General features: G+C 41.0%; 7 protein-coding genes across 7 annotated transcripts; 2 read left to right on the top strand and 5 right to left on the bottom strand. All coding sequences in view use genetic code 12, as the record gives it.

The window, feature by feature from the left end:
• Positions 1-94: 94 nt before the first annotated feature.
• SPT6 (chromatin-remodeling histone chaperone) lies at positions 95-4,438 on the bottom strand (the record flags this gene model as incomplete). The annotated part of the gene is made up of 1 exon (XM_051755384.1): positions 95-4,438. One exon carries the CDS (start codon positions 4,436-4,438, stop codon positions 95-97), a length of 4,344 nt encoding a protein of 1,447 aa, XP_051610644.1.
• Positions 4,439-4,845: 407 nt separating this feature from the next.
• Positions 4,846-5,406, bottom strand: KGF57_000869 (uncharacterized protein; the record flags this gene model as incomplete). Its single annotated transcript, XM_051755382.1, has 1 exon — positions 4,846-5,406. The coding sequence occupies one exon, from the start codon at positions 5,404-5,406 to the stop codon at positions 4,846-4,848; it is 561 nt and encodes a 186-aa protein (XP_051610643.1).
• An 868-nt stretch (positions 5,407-6,274) lies between these two features.
• KGF57_000868 (uncharacterized protein) lies at positions 6,275-7,045 on the top strand (the record flags this gene model as incomplete). Its single annotated transcript, XM_051755381.1, has 1 exon — positions 6,275-7,045. One exon carries the CDS (start codon positions 6,275-6,277, stop codon positions 7,043-7,045), a length of 771 nt encoding a protein of 256 aa, XP_051610642.1.
• Positions 7,046-7,189: 144 nt separating this feature from the next.
• On the top strand, positions 7,190-8,173 carry UFE1 (Ufe1p; the record flags this gene model as incomplete). The annotated part of the gene is made up of 1 exon (XM_051755380.1): positions 7,190-8,173. The coding sequence occupies one exon, from the start codon at positions 7,190-7,192 to the stop codon at positions 8,171-8,173; it is 984 nt and encodes a 327-aa protein (XP_051610641.1).
• Positions 8,174-8,204: 31 nt separating this feature from the next.
• Positions 8,205-10,559, bottom strand: KGF57_000866 (ribosome dissociation factor GTPase; the record flags this gene model as incomplete). Its single annotated transcript, XM_051755379.1, has 2 exons — positions 8,205-10,084; positions 10,325-10,559. 2 exons carry the CDS (start codon positions 10,557-10,559, stop codon positions 8,205-8,207), a joined length of 2,115 nt encoding a protein of 704 aa, XP_051610640.1.
• Positions 10,560-11,003: 444 nt separating this feature from the next.
• KGF57_000865 (uncharacterized protein) lies at positions 11,004-11,534 on the bottom strand (the record flags this gene model as incomplete). The annotated part of the gene is made up of 1 exon (XM_051755378.1): positions 11,004-11,534. One exon carries the CDS (start codon positions 11,532-11,534, stop codon positions 11,004-11,006), a length of 531 nt encoding a protein of 176 aa, XP_051610639.1.
• Positions 11,535-12,385: 851 nt separating this feature from the next.
• KGF57_000864 (uncharacterized protein) lies at positions 12,386-14,128 on the bottom strand (the record flags this gene model as incomplete). The annotated part of the gene is made up of 1 exon (XM_051755377.1): positions 12,386-14,128. One exon carries the CDS (start codon positions 14,126-14,128, stop codon positions 12,386-12,388), a length of 1,743 nt encoding a protein of 580 aa, XP_051610638.1.
• Between the last annotated feature and the right edge of the window lie 398 nt (positions 14,129-14,526).

Below are 14,526 nucleotides of genomic sequence, written 5' to 3'. Positions count from 1 at the left end.
TGCAAACCAAAGTAGCGAAATGTAATTTATTTTTTTTTTTTTTTTTTTTTTTCATTTTCTCCTAAATACAACAAAACTATAACCTTCTTTCTTTTTAATATCCATTATAGCCATAGCCAGTCGATGGAGCAGGCTGGTTCAGTGGGGTAGAATACGTCTTAAACACTTGCTTAAACCCATTACACAATTTGGTCATTGAAGTGTACAAAAAGTTTTTCAATGCGTACCCATCAGTTTCAGTACGAACGTGCCAAGTCTTGATAGGAGTGTCAACATTAACCTTGAACAATAGCAAGAAATATCCCGGGTTCTTATGATCATAGCAGAAAATGTATGCCGAGTTCTTTGGATTTGCCTTGGTGTATGACTCCAACCATTCAGTGACTTCAGCCATTGTACCAGCTCTAAATTTGGGATGATGAACCATTTCATCAACTTTTCTAGAAATGGCTTGAATGTGTTGGAAAATCAATTGATCCAAATCAGAGTAGGTTTTCCCATCAACAACATACTCCTTGAATTTCCCTCTTGTGCGCTCTTGTACTGAAAGATGTTGAAACAAGTTATTGCCCACTTTCCAAGTGATTGTAAGATAATTGGGACCTTTCGAAGATGGACGAATAACACAGTCTCCCAAGTTTTGGGGAGCCAAAAACTCTTCTGCTTGTTTATAATTGAAATTTCGATACAATGGGTGTTGTATGTTCCTGGTCTTGGCGAGCTGTGCTTTTTCTTTCTCTCTTTCCCTCTTCCAATCCTCTTCTTCAGCTCTAAGGTTCCACTTACCACCTTCCTTGGGAAATCTTGGTTTCGAAGCTCGTTTAATGTCATCCTTCAACAAACTCATCGTGGCTGTGAATGATTCGTACGTGACGTCAAGTACTACTGCTTGCACAACTTGTCCCTGAAAAAGGTCAAGGTTGTCTGGGATATGCTCTTCTTCAATGTTTGCTTGCACCATGGATGCGGTAACGCCCTTGGCCCATCTGATTTTGGCACTTGGGTCACGATAGTTTTTACCAACCTTGACAATAGTAATTGGAACCACCAGCCCACGACCAAACGAAGTTTTGGTCTCTCCAGTCAACATAGTAAAGACTCCAACACTATCCAACGTCTTGAAATAGTTTCTCAACTCCTCATAGTTGTTAATTAATTCATCCTTGATCGTCAACAACCTGGAAAACTTCTTTACACCTTGCTCTTTAAACAACTCTTTACCATATTCCACAAGGTTCAATTCGTTAACCTTGAAAACGTCTTCATTATACAATGTCTGAATTACTGAAGAGTCTCCATTACTCTTGAACTCGTCCGGATCCATTTCAATTGCATCTGCAGCCATTTTCCTGGCCAAAACGTAATCCTCTGGGTGTATTCTCGTAGCATCTAACAACTCAACTGATTCCGAAAGAGTGTCAATTTGGCTGTCAACCGGGATGTACAAGAAAGAGGCACAATTGTAAAAAACTTGTGCCGTTGTCAAGCCTTCCTCAATTAAATCACTTCTTGCAACCAATGTAGAATTTAAATTGTTGACAATGTTTCTCACCAATCCTGACGCCTTACGTGGACCAAGCCCTGCAACATATTGCAAAGTCTGCGCAACGTACGAGTCGCGGACTGCTACGTTGATGTCAACACCGGTGACATTAACAAGGTCAACAAATGCAGATTCCAATGCCTCCTTCACTAAATCAATAGGAATGAGTTTCTGATGTTCATGGAAAGTAAGCGACAAAATATCATCACCCAACGAGACATACTCCAAGAGTGGGTCTTGAATATATTTGGCAACTCCAATAGCGTACCTAACCAATTGCGGCTTGTCAGGGGAATCAGTTTTGGCTCTTTCGGAATTTTGGTAAAGTCTAGCGGTTTCATCTGGTCCCCAAATCACGTCAATCAATTCCGGTGTTGTGTCCTTTGGAAGCTCATCGATGTTGGCCATGATATGATTTTCCTCAACAAATTTTTTCAAAATATCGTATAGTCTTTTACTGTTGGCATTGAATCCTGATATTACTAAAACATCTGGCTTGTCAATCTTTAAACGCTTATCGATAAACTCCTTCAACTGCCCAGTGAATTTTTCCTCACTCTCCAAGTCTCTGATAGGATTTGTTTCAGATTTGAAGAAATCCTGAACTTTGCCCGTATCCTTGACAAAGACACCGACCACAGCACTGTCATAATCACCTTTACCAAACGTCAAAGCCAATACATTTGGTCTTGTTCCCTTGTCATATCCAAATGGTTTGTAGGGAGCTTGATCAAGTTTGGAAGTGAAACTAGCACGCACCTCCAGAGCAATCAATCTCTCACACTCGCGTCTCAAGTCCTCCTTAGTGTTCAAGGCAACCATAGCACACAACTTCTTAAACGCCATCTTCAAAACTATTTCTCTCTCATTATTCCACTGCTCCGAGACTTCCGAAGATCCATCTGATTTCAAACAGTTGAATATACTCTGGAACCATTCTTGAGACTGTCTGGGCTCCACAGTTATTACAGCCAATCCCAATTTTTCAGCCTCCAACATTCTCAAAAACACATCCGGGGTACGCACTAGCTCCGAAGGAAAACGATTGATGGCGTACTTGATGTCCGCATAAGGACTATAATTGTCAATCGTATTCCTTCCCTTTTCAGTGATAGCCACACTGATTGACGCTAGAGACGCAAACGTTGACCTTACCTCGTGCCTGATCTTGGGATTATGGAAAATCTCTTCAGCAAATGTTCGTCTGATCGCATCTTTTGCTGTCTTTTGATCTCGGAACAAGGCTTCCTCATCATCGACCAACTTGTTAATCACAAAATCAGGAGATTCTTGTGAATCGTCGGTAGCGTGGATCCTATAAGTCACATTATAGCCTTGTGAACTCTGGTCTTGCACATTTTCCCCAAATTGTTTGGCAGTGATCCCATAAGCTTCAACACCATCATACAAAATATTCGATTTGATTCTATCATACAATGCATATTTTGAATGCTTTTTACCCCTGCTATTAGTCTTCCCTTCTGTGTCTTGCTCTTCATCTTTTCCCTTATTTGCCAAGTTTTGAATTTCCTTGGCGTAAGTAAAGTTTATGTAATCCTGAGTATCTTGAACTGCCACCATTGTGTTTAAAGATTTGAGATCCATGGTGAGGTCATCATCGACACCCAATTCTCGAATCAAGTTTTCCATATTCAACCGCTTTTCATATAGAGAGTGGTACTCAATGTCCAACTTAACAATTCTCCACAAGTCGTCTTCAAACAACAACTTATGTACGCTAGCACCATCGGCATCCGACAACAAATCATCTCTTCGATTTGCCCAGATGAAAGGAACTTCAAAAGATTTTTTGGAAATGAACTCAACTACTTTGCCAACAGCTTCTTTAAATGGTTGCTCCAAAAAGCCGCCTTTGAATGCAGCTCTCTCTTGCAACAAGACATCAGCAACCCATTGTTTTTCAAGTTCCAACTCATCGCCCTCTAGGTCAATATAAGCCAACGTGGAACGGTATTTTTGGTAACGTTCAGGAATGTCAATGATACGAATTAAATTGTCCTCCTCTGTCAACATACGTTCTTTCAACTCAGAGTGTTCAAACACTTCGTCTAAAGATGTTGGATCCTCATTGCCCGCAGCACCAAGATCTTCATCCTCTTGTGCCTCCAATGCCCATTCATATTCACGCCCATCACCAAACACCTCAAATAGTTCTTGAAGACTTTTACGATCCACACTTGACAATTTGGAAGTATCGATCTTGGGTCCTTTCTTTTTCATCCTTTGCCTTTCGAGTTGTCTTTGCTTTCTTGTCTCTTCATCTTCATCCGACAATTCGTCTTCTTCAATAAAATCTTCAAACTCGTCCAATATGTTAGATCGATCACGTGGCACTGTCCCTCTCTCGTTCAAATCGTTACCAACAAACCTCCCCTCCAACTCTTCGTCGGCGTCATCAACATCATCATCATCATCATCATCATCATCGGCAAAAATATCTGGTACTGCAGAGGATTGTCTAGACAGAAACTCGCCTTGCTTTGACGCATCAGCTTGTAAACTCTCTTCTTCGTCTGATGTCTTTCTTTTCAACCGTTTGAGTTTATTCCCTTGTCCACGAGGTTTAACACCAGAATTTTCCAAAAGTAACTCGAGATCATCTTCATCTAATGCATCATCCTCTTCTTGACGTTCTCTTTCCCTCTTTCTTTTCTTGTGTCTTCTTTTCTTCTTTGATTCTACTTCTTCGTCCTCGTCGTCCACTATGAAGCCCTCACGGACTTTTTGGATCTCTTCTTCGTTTTCATCATCGTCGTCCTCCTCAGAAGAGTCTGTTACAGAGTCTCTTGTGACATCTTCTCTCTCGCCTTCAGATCCCGACTGATTTTCCTCGATAGCCTCGTGATTGACAATTTCGTTCTCCTCGTCAGACATGCTGGAACGGCTTACCAGAATGAAAGATTATTTATCAACGATGCTATCTGATATAGTAAAGGGTAGCACAGAATCACTTCAATCTATAGCGTGTATCAGATGGTGATAATGTAGATACCTGTAAATTAAGATGAATTGTACACACTTATGTGGTTAATCACAACGCTTTTGGGGAGGGGGGAGGGTGGTCTTTTCATTTTTCTTCACGAAATAAATTTTTCGCCTGGGAAACAAAAGGAAAGATTTATCATTGATTACGTAATCCTGTACATGGGTAGATACACATTTGATTACAGTAAAACACTAGCTGCTACACAGATAGTTATACTCCGAAGCAAGCTTGTGATGAGCATCAGCTACACACACACACACACACACACACGCTTGAGCCAGTACATAAGGCAAAGCTATTGCTTGTCATATTGTCGGTTAAGTTTCAAGTTGAACTGTCTGTTCTTTTCGCTGATGTAATTGCCCGCCTCATCATCGGTACGACCTCTTTTTTTGTTAAACTTCCGATCCTTGGAGCCCTTCACAATGGCACTGACTTCCTCCTTTACCTTTTTGTCAACAATGTCGGAATTGTGATCACTCTGACAAGACTTGAGGTAGGCCTCCTTGTCCACTTTTATGTTGTTAATTTCTTTGTAGTATGAGGCTTCTGCCAACTTATCTTGGTCTTGTATACCAGTGTTTAATCGTCTTTGTTGCTTTTCATCCCACGCTTCACATTCCTCTATTGTATATTCCAATATACGTTCATTTTGAGGTAGGCTTTTTCTCGAGTCAGGTTCATAATGATGTGTTGATTTTGATTGAAGCGTGGCTAGTTTTTGCCTTCTTGTTTCTTGTGCCACATCTGCTTTGTTAAGCCTGATTGTTTCTAGTCGTTTGGATTTCAACTGGGTGAACTTACCTAAAAGTGTTGCTAGCGACTCAGATGAGGTGGTGTGTGTGGACTCCGGCATTTGTGGGAGCTAGTGGGAGGATGAGACGAAAAGGAGATAAAGGAGTTGTGTTTTTTTTTTTTTCGAATAAGTGCGGCGCATAGTTGAATTTGAAAATAGGGCTATCACTTTAAATACTAGTCACACCGATGATCTTTCCAAAGTGATATGCTATACAGAGGTAGGCGAGTCAGAAAAGCGATTTAAGAAACAGGAACGTTTACATGCACAACCTGTGATCGTGGTCTATTGTTTTTATTTCTAGTACTTTTGTCGTCTAATACGCTGCCAAACCAGAAACACCCTTATACGAGGGTAACCGCTTACTTGACTCTACAGTGAACAGAATCTTTAAGCAAAGTAACCTCCTGTACTCCCGCGACGATTTGATTCCTCTTTGGTGTGATTTGTCTCCACATCCTTGTCCTGTGTTCCTTATCGAAAAGTCTGCGCCCAGATATCAACACGGAATAGTAACGCTGAAGCTTTTCCGTACTCGCAATTGTATAGAGCTGAATAGCTAAAACTGTGGCTGCACCCCCCCTATGGTTGTGGTGGTGATTGAAAAGATAACAAATAAAACTCAAATGCCCGAAATGCGGAACGGCGACGGATCGAGACCTATTTCGTGCCGTTCAGTAATTTTCGGGGATTGCAGGTGCACGAGGAGGAGAGGCTTTAATTTAAGGTTTAACCCACTGACTTGTATTAGCTTGTGGATGATTTTGCAGCGCCATAGTTATGAGGAAAGTATATTTAAATACCCCTATTCACCCCTTGGAGTGTCAATTCCCAACACTTGATACAAGATCACTTTTTGTTCACGCAATCATAACCCGATCACGTCATACTTTTTTTTTTCCATATATACTAACGCCAAGCGCACGATATGTCCTCAATTACTACAGCCGAAAAGACCAAGGAGCAGAAGTTTCATGATTACATCTTGAATCTACCTCAAGATAAGGTCGACTCTATCAGGGGCAAGCCATTGGAGGTCTTGAAGGTAATTGACGACTATGGGGAACGTTTCATGGATATTGGTCGTAAAAAGGGTGATTTGATCACCGCTGAGATCAGACAAAAGACACCAAAAGTTATGATTGAGTTGGGCGGGTACTTGGGATACTCAGCAGTGTTGTTTGCCAATGAATTGATCCAAGACCCAGAAGCCAAGTATTATAGTTTCGAAGTCAATCCAGAGTTTGCCAAAATTGCTACCGATGTTATTCGCTTAGCGGGGTTATCGAAAAAGATTGAAATAATTGTTGGAAAAGCAGCATATACGTTGGTTGACTTTAAGGAGAGACTTAACAAGAATGCCCAGTTCAAAGCATTGGATTTCATCTTTATTGACCATTGGAAAGACTTGTACGTTCCCGATTTGAGAGAGTTGGAGTCCCTCAACTTTATCGCACCAGGCACCGTGATTACTGCCGATAACATCTTATCACCTGGTGTGCCCGAATATGCAAAGTATGTGAGGTTGTCCCCAGAGGAGAAGAAACTATACAATGAAAACAACCCAAACCCTAACGGTGATGAGTATTTGGGCAGATGGAATATCTTGTACGAAACTGAGACAGTGAAAGTTGAGTATCCTAGTGGTCGCGTTGATGCTATTGAGATTACCAAGTGTACTGACTATCTCTCCGGTTAGAAAGTGTGTTTGTGTGTATGTGTGTGTGTAGTTTTTTATATGAACTAAACAGTTGTTCAAATTTCAAATAAAAAAAAAATGTAGGAGGAGCAAAGCAAAAAACGAAAAAAAGCTACAGTGCTAACATAAGCACCATTGACGAAAATGACCGACTTGACGCCGACATTCAACCAATATGTCAACATTGTGGAGTCTGAACTCAAACCAAAGAGACCACTACATCCAAAAGAGAAACCATTGTATCTAATCAAGGACAACTTCAACAAAGAATGTGTAGAATTTTATCAAATATTGACCAACTTGAGCCAGTTCGTCAATGATATCAGAGCAGAATACCTCGCTGTATCAGACAATGCTTCCAACTCTGCCTCCAAAGACAAAATTGATGAAGAGTTCAACACGCGAGTACAGCAATGTTTCAAGAAACTCGGGGCGTTGGAGTCATACGAGTCAAGGAGACAAAAAATGGTTCAAACAACATTACTGAAACGATGGTTTTTTCAAGAAGACAATGAACAGGATGTCTACTTTGAAACTGAGGCTAGTCACAGACACCAGGTTTTACGATTCTTAATGGAATCCCTTGTCAATTTATCAAAGTCTTATGAAAAGATGCAACGTAAACGAATCCAACGTGAAAAACAGCTAAATTCGCTAAACTTTCAAAACATCAATGATGAATTGGAGAAGGACTTGGACAATTCCAAAATATTCACTAGCTTGGATCGAATTCAGCGAGATATAGAAATGGAGGAGGAGGAGGAGAAGGAAAAAGAACATACCCCACACTTTGAGATGAGCCAGGATCAAATCCAAGAATTGGAATCTGAGAATAAGGAATTGCTCAATTTGAAAACAACACAATTGAATCAAGTGGATAATATCCAACAATCGATTCTTGATATTGTAAACATTCAAAATGAGTTGAGTTTCAAACTTCAAGAACAAGGTGATCAAATAAATAACTTGATGGATACTCATTCGCAAGTGGAGTTGGAAGTGCGAGAAGGTAATCGAACCTTGAACAAGGCAACTAGAAAAAACAAGAGAGGAGCCAACTACTTGGTTACAATTTGTATCGTTTTGGGCTGCCTTGTGGTGATTATAGATTTTCTAAAGTTTATATAGTGGTAATGGGTTGTTGCGGGTCAATTCTAAATTAAAGCTCAGTAACTTTCCCTGCCCCAATCGTTTGCCCTTCTCTCCGGAGTACAATTCTTCCAAGTTTCGAATTATCTTGGTAGGTCGTCAATGGTAACGACGCCCCTCCATCAACTTCAATTTGTACAATTGCATCTTGTTTCGAGGTCAAGTGTAATTGCTTCTTTTTTTTCTTCTTGTTTGAATTTGTAATTTCTATGATTTGGGTGATTCTCGCTGGAACTTGACTGGAGTTTCTAAACAACACGAACGGCATACCTACTAAAAGTGGTTTGTCCATGTTGAACAAATGGACCGAAGCAACAAACAGCTTGACTGTCTTGAGTGAAGAATTCACCTTTGTTACAATATCACCATTACGAACAATATCGATGGACTCGTTTGAAACTTGGCTGCTTTTGAATATCAAAGTGGCCAACTGTCCCGCAACGGTAAAATCGACTGTTGCTTGAGACACTTGTATGGACAGTATTTGCAAATTTTCTTCGCTGGGGTGGAACACGACAGTCTCACCCGGTTGAGCAAATCCACTATTCACTTTCCCAATGACCTTCAAATCACCTTTATCCTTGTAGACGTCATGGACTGAAAAATAAAATGGCTCTTGTGAGACACTCGATTGGATGGGTTTCAGCAATGGTACATTCTCAATGTACTGTCCCAATGTGGGTCCGGAATACCACTGAAACTGTTCAATAGAGGGATCTCTTTTTACCACGTTATTACCTGTTAGTCCGGAAATGGGAATAAAGTCGATCTGCTCTGGCTGGAAATCCACATCCGAGCTTGTCAAAAATTCAAACAACTGACCTTTTATGGTGTCAAATCTATTCTCATTCCAATCTTCTTTATCCATCTTGTTCACAACTACACAAATCTTTTCAATGCCCAAATTCTTGGCCAAAATTGTGTGCTCTTTCGTTTGCCCGTCTAACGCGAACCCGGCCTCAAACTCACCCGTTATTGAATCAACCACCAACAAGGCAAAGTCGGCGTTAGATACACCCCCAATCAACTGTGGAACAAAGTCCCTATGACCAGGTGCGTCGATAGCTGTAAACTTGGTAGTAGCAACTTCAAAGTCGGTGGCACAAATATCCACAGTGACTCCGTGACTCCTTTCTTCTTCTGTCTGGTCCATGATCCATGCCAACGCAAACGACCCTTTACCTATTTTCTCACTCTCCTTGACCAATTTGTTAACAGTTTTAGCGTCGACAATACCATAATCAAACAATAATCTTCCCATGAGAGTCGATTTCCCAGCATCGACATGTCCAATAACCACAAATGACTTGTGACGTTTGCTGTATTGTGGGTTGTTGGCTAGTTCACTCTCAATATCCACTTTTTTGAACGCCTTTGTTTCTTTGACCTTGTTTGCCGTCTTTTCCTTTGGTGGATCATCATCTATTTTCAATGAGCCAACCCCTTCAAAGGCCTGCTTTTGTGCATTTAAAATTTCATCATCTGGAGAAGGCTTGGTGAAGTTGTTTTGCGCCTTGGCCACTTTTTCTAAAGATATGTCAGTAATGGGATGGAATATAGATTCATTCAATCGTCTTCGTTTAGCTTTTCGATCTTCTGATCCGTCTTTGAACCAGAACACAGATACTTCATCAATGGGTGATTTCAATATAATTGAATCGTCCAATGCAATGTCAAACGAAAATGACGGTTGGGAGGTTACAGGTTGTGCAGATGGTCGATGTGATTCAGTAACATCCCGCGCTGGCGTTTCTGCTTTTATATGCTTCTTTCTTAGTATTGATGCACTCGGCAGCCTTGAGGATTCTTCACTCGACGTGGATGTATTTCGTGTGAATTGGTCCAAGATCGAGGCAGATGGTTGTCCCGATCTTGCTCTTGCCAATCGCGCTAGCTTTGATTCTGAGGAAGACGTCCCCACCAGAATTGGTTGTTCCAGTAGGTGGCCACTCGTTCCGCTTTCCCTCTGCTGAGCTCGTAGCTTTGCTAATTGTGCAAGTTTCGACATGAATAACGGTGTATGGATCTTGTGGTTGACAAGAATCGAGTTTCTTTTTTTTTTTTTGTTGCTCTCGTTGCCATTGATGTAAATGAAGACGAATGAATGTTAGTAGATAGTGAAATACATACTCTTGAAGCTGGATTTAAGTTCTTCTATGGACGGTTCTAACTCAAAGTAGTTAAAATACAAGGCCTCCTTCAAAGCTAATTCCGGGATGTCATCGTTGTACGACTTTAACTTTGCTTTCAATTGCGGTAACACCTCGTGTAGTAAATCGTACTCTTCGTTTGTCAACTTGTCTTCATCGAATTGTTCTAGCTCCTCTTGCGAGTTATAGTCTAATTCATCTTCATCGTAATCCATGTCTATGTGTATTGGAGGGACTCTTGTTGAACTGCGTGCCGAAGATGTTGCTCTGCAGTTGTGGTTGGTTCAAACTTTTTCACGACATTCAAATATTTTGCGACTTGCGAAAGTCTTAAACAACGGCTGTTGCACCGAGGCACTCAAAATTGTTACTGTAGTGCAGAAAGTACCAGGTCGCTACCTCATAGTGATACTAAGAGACGATGGGGCACTATCTGTTAGTTGCCTGTATAATGGTGTTGGTTGTACTACTTTGTTTGTTTGTTTTTTTGTATTTCCTACTGCTTTGAGGTAGTGGTTTCAAAATGTAGGGGTATTGGATAACAACATCCAGCTAGTAGAAAAGTTGTGACATATGGATTGCAGTATATTTACATGTTTTACAACTACATACCAACCCTGTAATGGAAGGGTTAGCATGAAGGTCTGTGATGAAAGTCCCTAAACACCTGAGTGTACTGCCAAGTTTCTAGTTGCACCGCAACGCGTTCTTACTCCTTCAATACTAGTTTTTGGACGGCTAATGGGTGCTAGGGTTGCGTGGAAGACGATACTCAAGGGAATGCTACCCAAAGCGTCCAAAACATCATCATCATCAAATTCATCATATTTATCATATTCATTACTTGCGTGTTTGACACCATCAAGTTGTTCTCTGCTAATTGGTAATCCATGTAGTGGGCCCAAGGTGTTTCCTGTACTTTTGTAATAACAATCCAAGAACCCTGCCATTGCAAAAGCAGCATTAAACTCATTTTCAAGCAGTGCTGGTACCTCAGTGCAATTGTTCACCACAAGATGCTTTTTGATAAAGGCTATCACTGTCTCAACTGCTGATAACTTGCCACTTGACAACTTCAACGCAAGAGCATCGGGTGGTATCACCGTAATGTTGAACTCCTTTTCGCTAATCAACGACTCATTCAAGTATTTGTGGTCAGCCAAATGTTCACAAAACTTCCCCAAGTCCATTGCTGATTTATGTATGTTGTTGTCACCACTCTCTATCTAGTATGCTGCCTTTCGCTTCTGCACTTTACTGGTAGATGGGCTTTCTGGATTGTTTGAGATATATCGTCGTATTTATGTTAAGTACATCGTGGTAACCGGTTGAGAAAAAGAATTGGTGATGTCACCTCAAAGCTGCAAAAGAAAAGAACAATGCTTTTTGTAAGCGAATGAACTAGATAATATTCTCAAGGTGAGAGGTGACAGGTTTTTACTCGACGGGGAGTGGTTCTAAAGGTTGCATGAGTTGCACAAATGTGACTTCATTGAAATGCAAAAAAAAAAAACAAAAGAAATTGCAAAAGATTATTTTAAAATACAACATCAATACACAAACAACAAAGAAAGCCACAAACGTTAAAACATCGATTTTCTCTTGAGACATTAGGGCTCAATCCCTCCCCCCAGGAGTATCCACAGTCAGATTACAACACAATCTAGTAGTTTTCTTTTTTTTTATTTTTATTTTCTTGTAGTGAAAACAGCCCGCCCTTGCATTTGACTGCTTCGCCTCTTTAATTGTGACATTGAGGTTTCGTCAGGTAAGTATGGTCAAGAGTTACATCATAAGAGCGGCAAAGAAACACAAATTGCTTTAGTTTACAGTACTGTGAAGTCTTTTGAAGTATCACCATCTAAACTTTGTGTAAACTACATTGAATCTAAAAATAAACTGTTACCGCGAGCAATGGCTGAAGAGTTCAACCAGAATCTGCAAAAGACACCGATGAAAAGCTACACGATCGGAGTTAGCAATTCACAAAAAGTAGTTGTTAGAATGGCACCTAAGTAATCACGGTCATCGCCTAAAACCATTAATTCTGAAGCTTTAACAAGTCGACACCAAGATACTCCACAATTGCTTTAGAGGCTGCAACCACCCCCTCATCGCAATATCTTCTGCCGCTTAACTGAAGTGCAATCGGAGCCCCAGCAAACTGGTTAGGATCGTAACCTCTATTCTCTAACTCCTCCATACCGCTTCTGTACTGGTAGTTCAAATCCTCTTTAGTCCACACATCAATCTTTGGATCTTGAAACAAGCCCGTTTGAAATACCAAACTTGGAAAATCAAGCAAGTTGTAAATCAAAGTGTACGACTCGTTGTAAACCTCTTCTGATTTAGGAGCAACATTGTTATAAACTGGACCAAGGAAGAAATCGATATTGTTCTCCAAAAGGAAGTCACTATACTCTTCCCTTAGTTGGTCTCTGATCGCATTCAACTTTCGATTTTCATAAACTGTGTACTCTTTAGCCCCATCACCCTCATTCAAGTACCACTTTGTCAACCTAGGCAATGGCTCCCCAGAAGCCGCAAAGTCCTCTCGCAAAGCTCTATTACCGTCACAGTTGGATAGCTTTGTGGCAACATCATAAGCCAATCTTCCCTTTTTTGGCACAAACTCGATTATTTCCACACCAGCCTGCTTCAATTTCTCAACAACTTCATTCAATCCTCTGCGTATTGGTGGTGACACTCTACACACGCCATCATCTCTGACAACAGCAATTTTCAACTTGGACAAAGAGGGTGCAGGAACACTGCGCCATGGAATCGGCAAGCTCCAGGGGTCGTGGAGCCAAGGTGTACCCACATTGATGTACAGCTTCATAAACAAATCAATATCATCAATAGTCCTCGACAACGGACCAATTACACCAACAACACTTTCTTGACCCCCTGACTCTCCAACAACTCCTCTTGCCGATATCCTTCTTGATGTCGGTCTTAGGCCATGACATCCCGAAAATGCTGCTGGAGATCTTATAGAACCGCCAATATCTGAACCCACTCCAAGGACACTTCCACCAAAAGTAACGATTGCACCTTCTCCTGAGGAAGAGCCACCGCTTGATAAAAGAAGATTGTATGGACACTTGGTAAATCCAGTTATATTGTTTCCTGAATCTAAATGCAACAACGATTGCGGCTCGTTGGTCCTGACGTAATATACCGCACCTAGTTTGTAAAGAACGGTTGCAGTGATGGCATCTTTATCGGCAATGTTATCTAATAATGACACAATTCCCGAGTGGCCGATTCTTCCCTTGAGAGAGATATGCTCCTTTAAGGAGATTGGCAAACCATGAAGAGGGCCCACTGTCTTTCCGTGGGTTTTGAAATATTCGTCCAACTCCTTGGCTCTGGCGAGCCCTTCGTCAATGAAGAATTCAACCGCACAATTTGTAAATTGATGAGCCAACACAGCTCGTTTTGCAAAGGCTTGAAACACTTCAACAGATGTCCACTGCCCTAACGCAATCTTTCCTACAATCGAAGTTCCTGGACAATCGGTTATTTCAAACTCACGAGGGGACAACAACTTTTCATCGTATAGATATTTCAATGCATTGAATTGATCAGCTTGCAATTTTTCGATTGGTTCAGGAAGTTCCACTTTGAGCTCTTGTGGTATTGATTCATCTAGTCTTTGGCGATATGCTTTGATCTTTGGAATCCATTTCTGGAACTTCTCTGGATCTTCATATCCAGACAAATCATCCTTTGTGAGCAAGGAATGGAAAAGCTTGTCAAGGTCTGGATCAATTGGCATGGTGTATGGGGCACAAGCGTGTAGTTAAAGGGCGTTCCTCTAATTCTTGGAAAAAATGGACAAGTGTATACTGTTATATGTAGTTGAGCGATTGGTTTTGTGGAGAGGCTCCTGGCTAGCGGAAATGAACTTTCCTTTTTCGGCGCGGAATTTTATACCGGTTTGAGAGCATAAAGCGGACAATGTTTCCCGCTATTCCTGTCAAAAACGTTCTAAGCGGGATGTCAAACGTTCATGACCTTTTGAGTAAACGGATTCCGCCTCTGTGTAACAAATTACCAGTAACAAGTAATACAACTTTCTTACTGATTACCTAAAAACTTTACATGTTCACGATAATCATATTCAATTCACAGAATGGTACATTTTTTGATTTTAGTCAAATGTAACGCGCTATC

The sequence above is a fragment of the Candida theae genome (assembly GCF_024610275.1).
Source record: "Candida theae strain CBS 12239 chromosome Unknown scaffold12, whole genome shotgun sequence".
In the NCBI taxonomy this organism is placed as follows: Eukaryota; Fungi; Ascomycota; class Pichiomycetes; order Serinales; family Debaryomycetaceae; genus Lodderomyces; species Lodderomyces theae.
The sequence above is the reverse complement of the archived record's forward strand: the minus strand, read 5'-3'. Positions and strand labels throughout refer to the sequence as shown.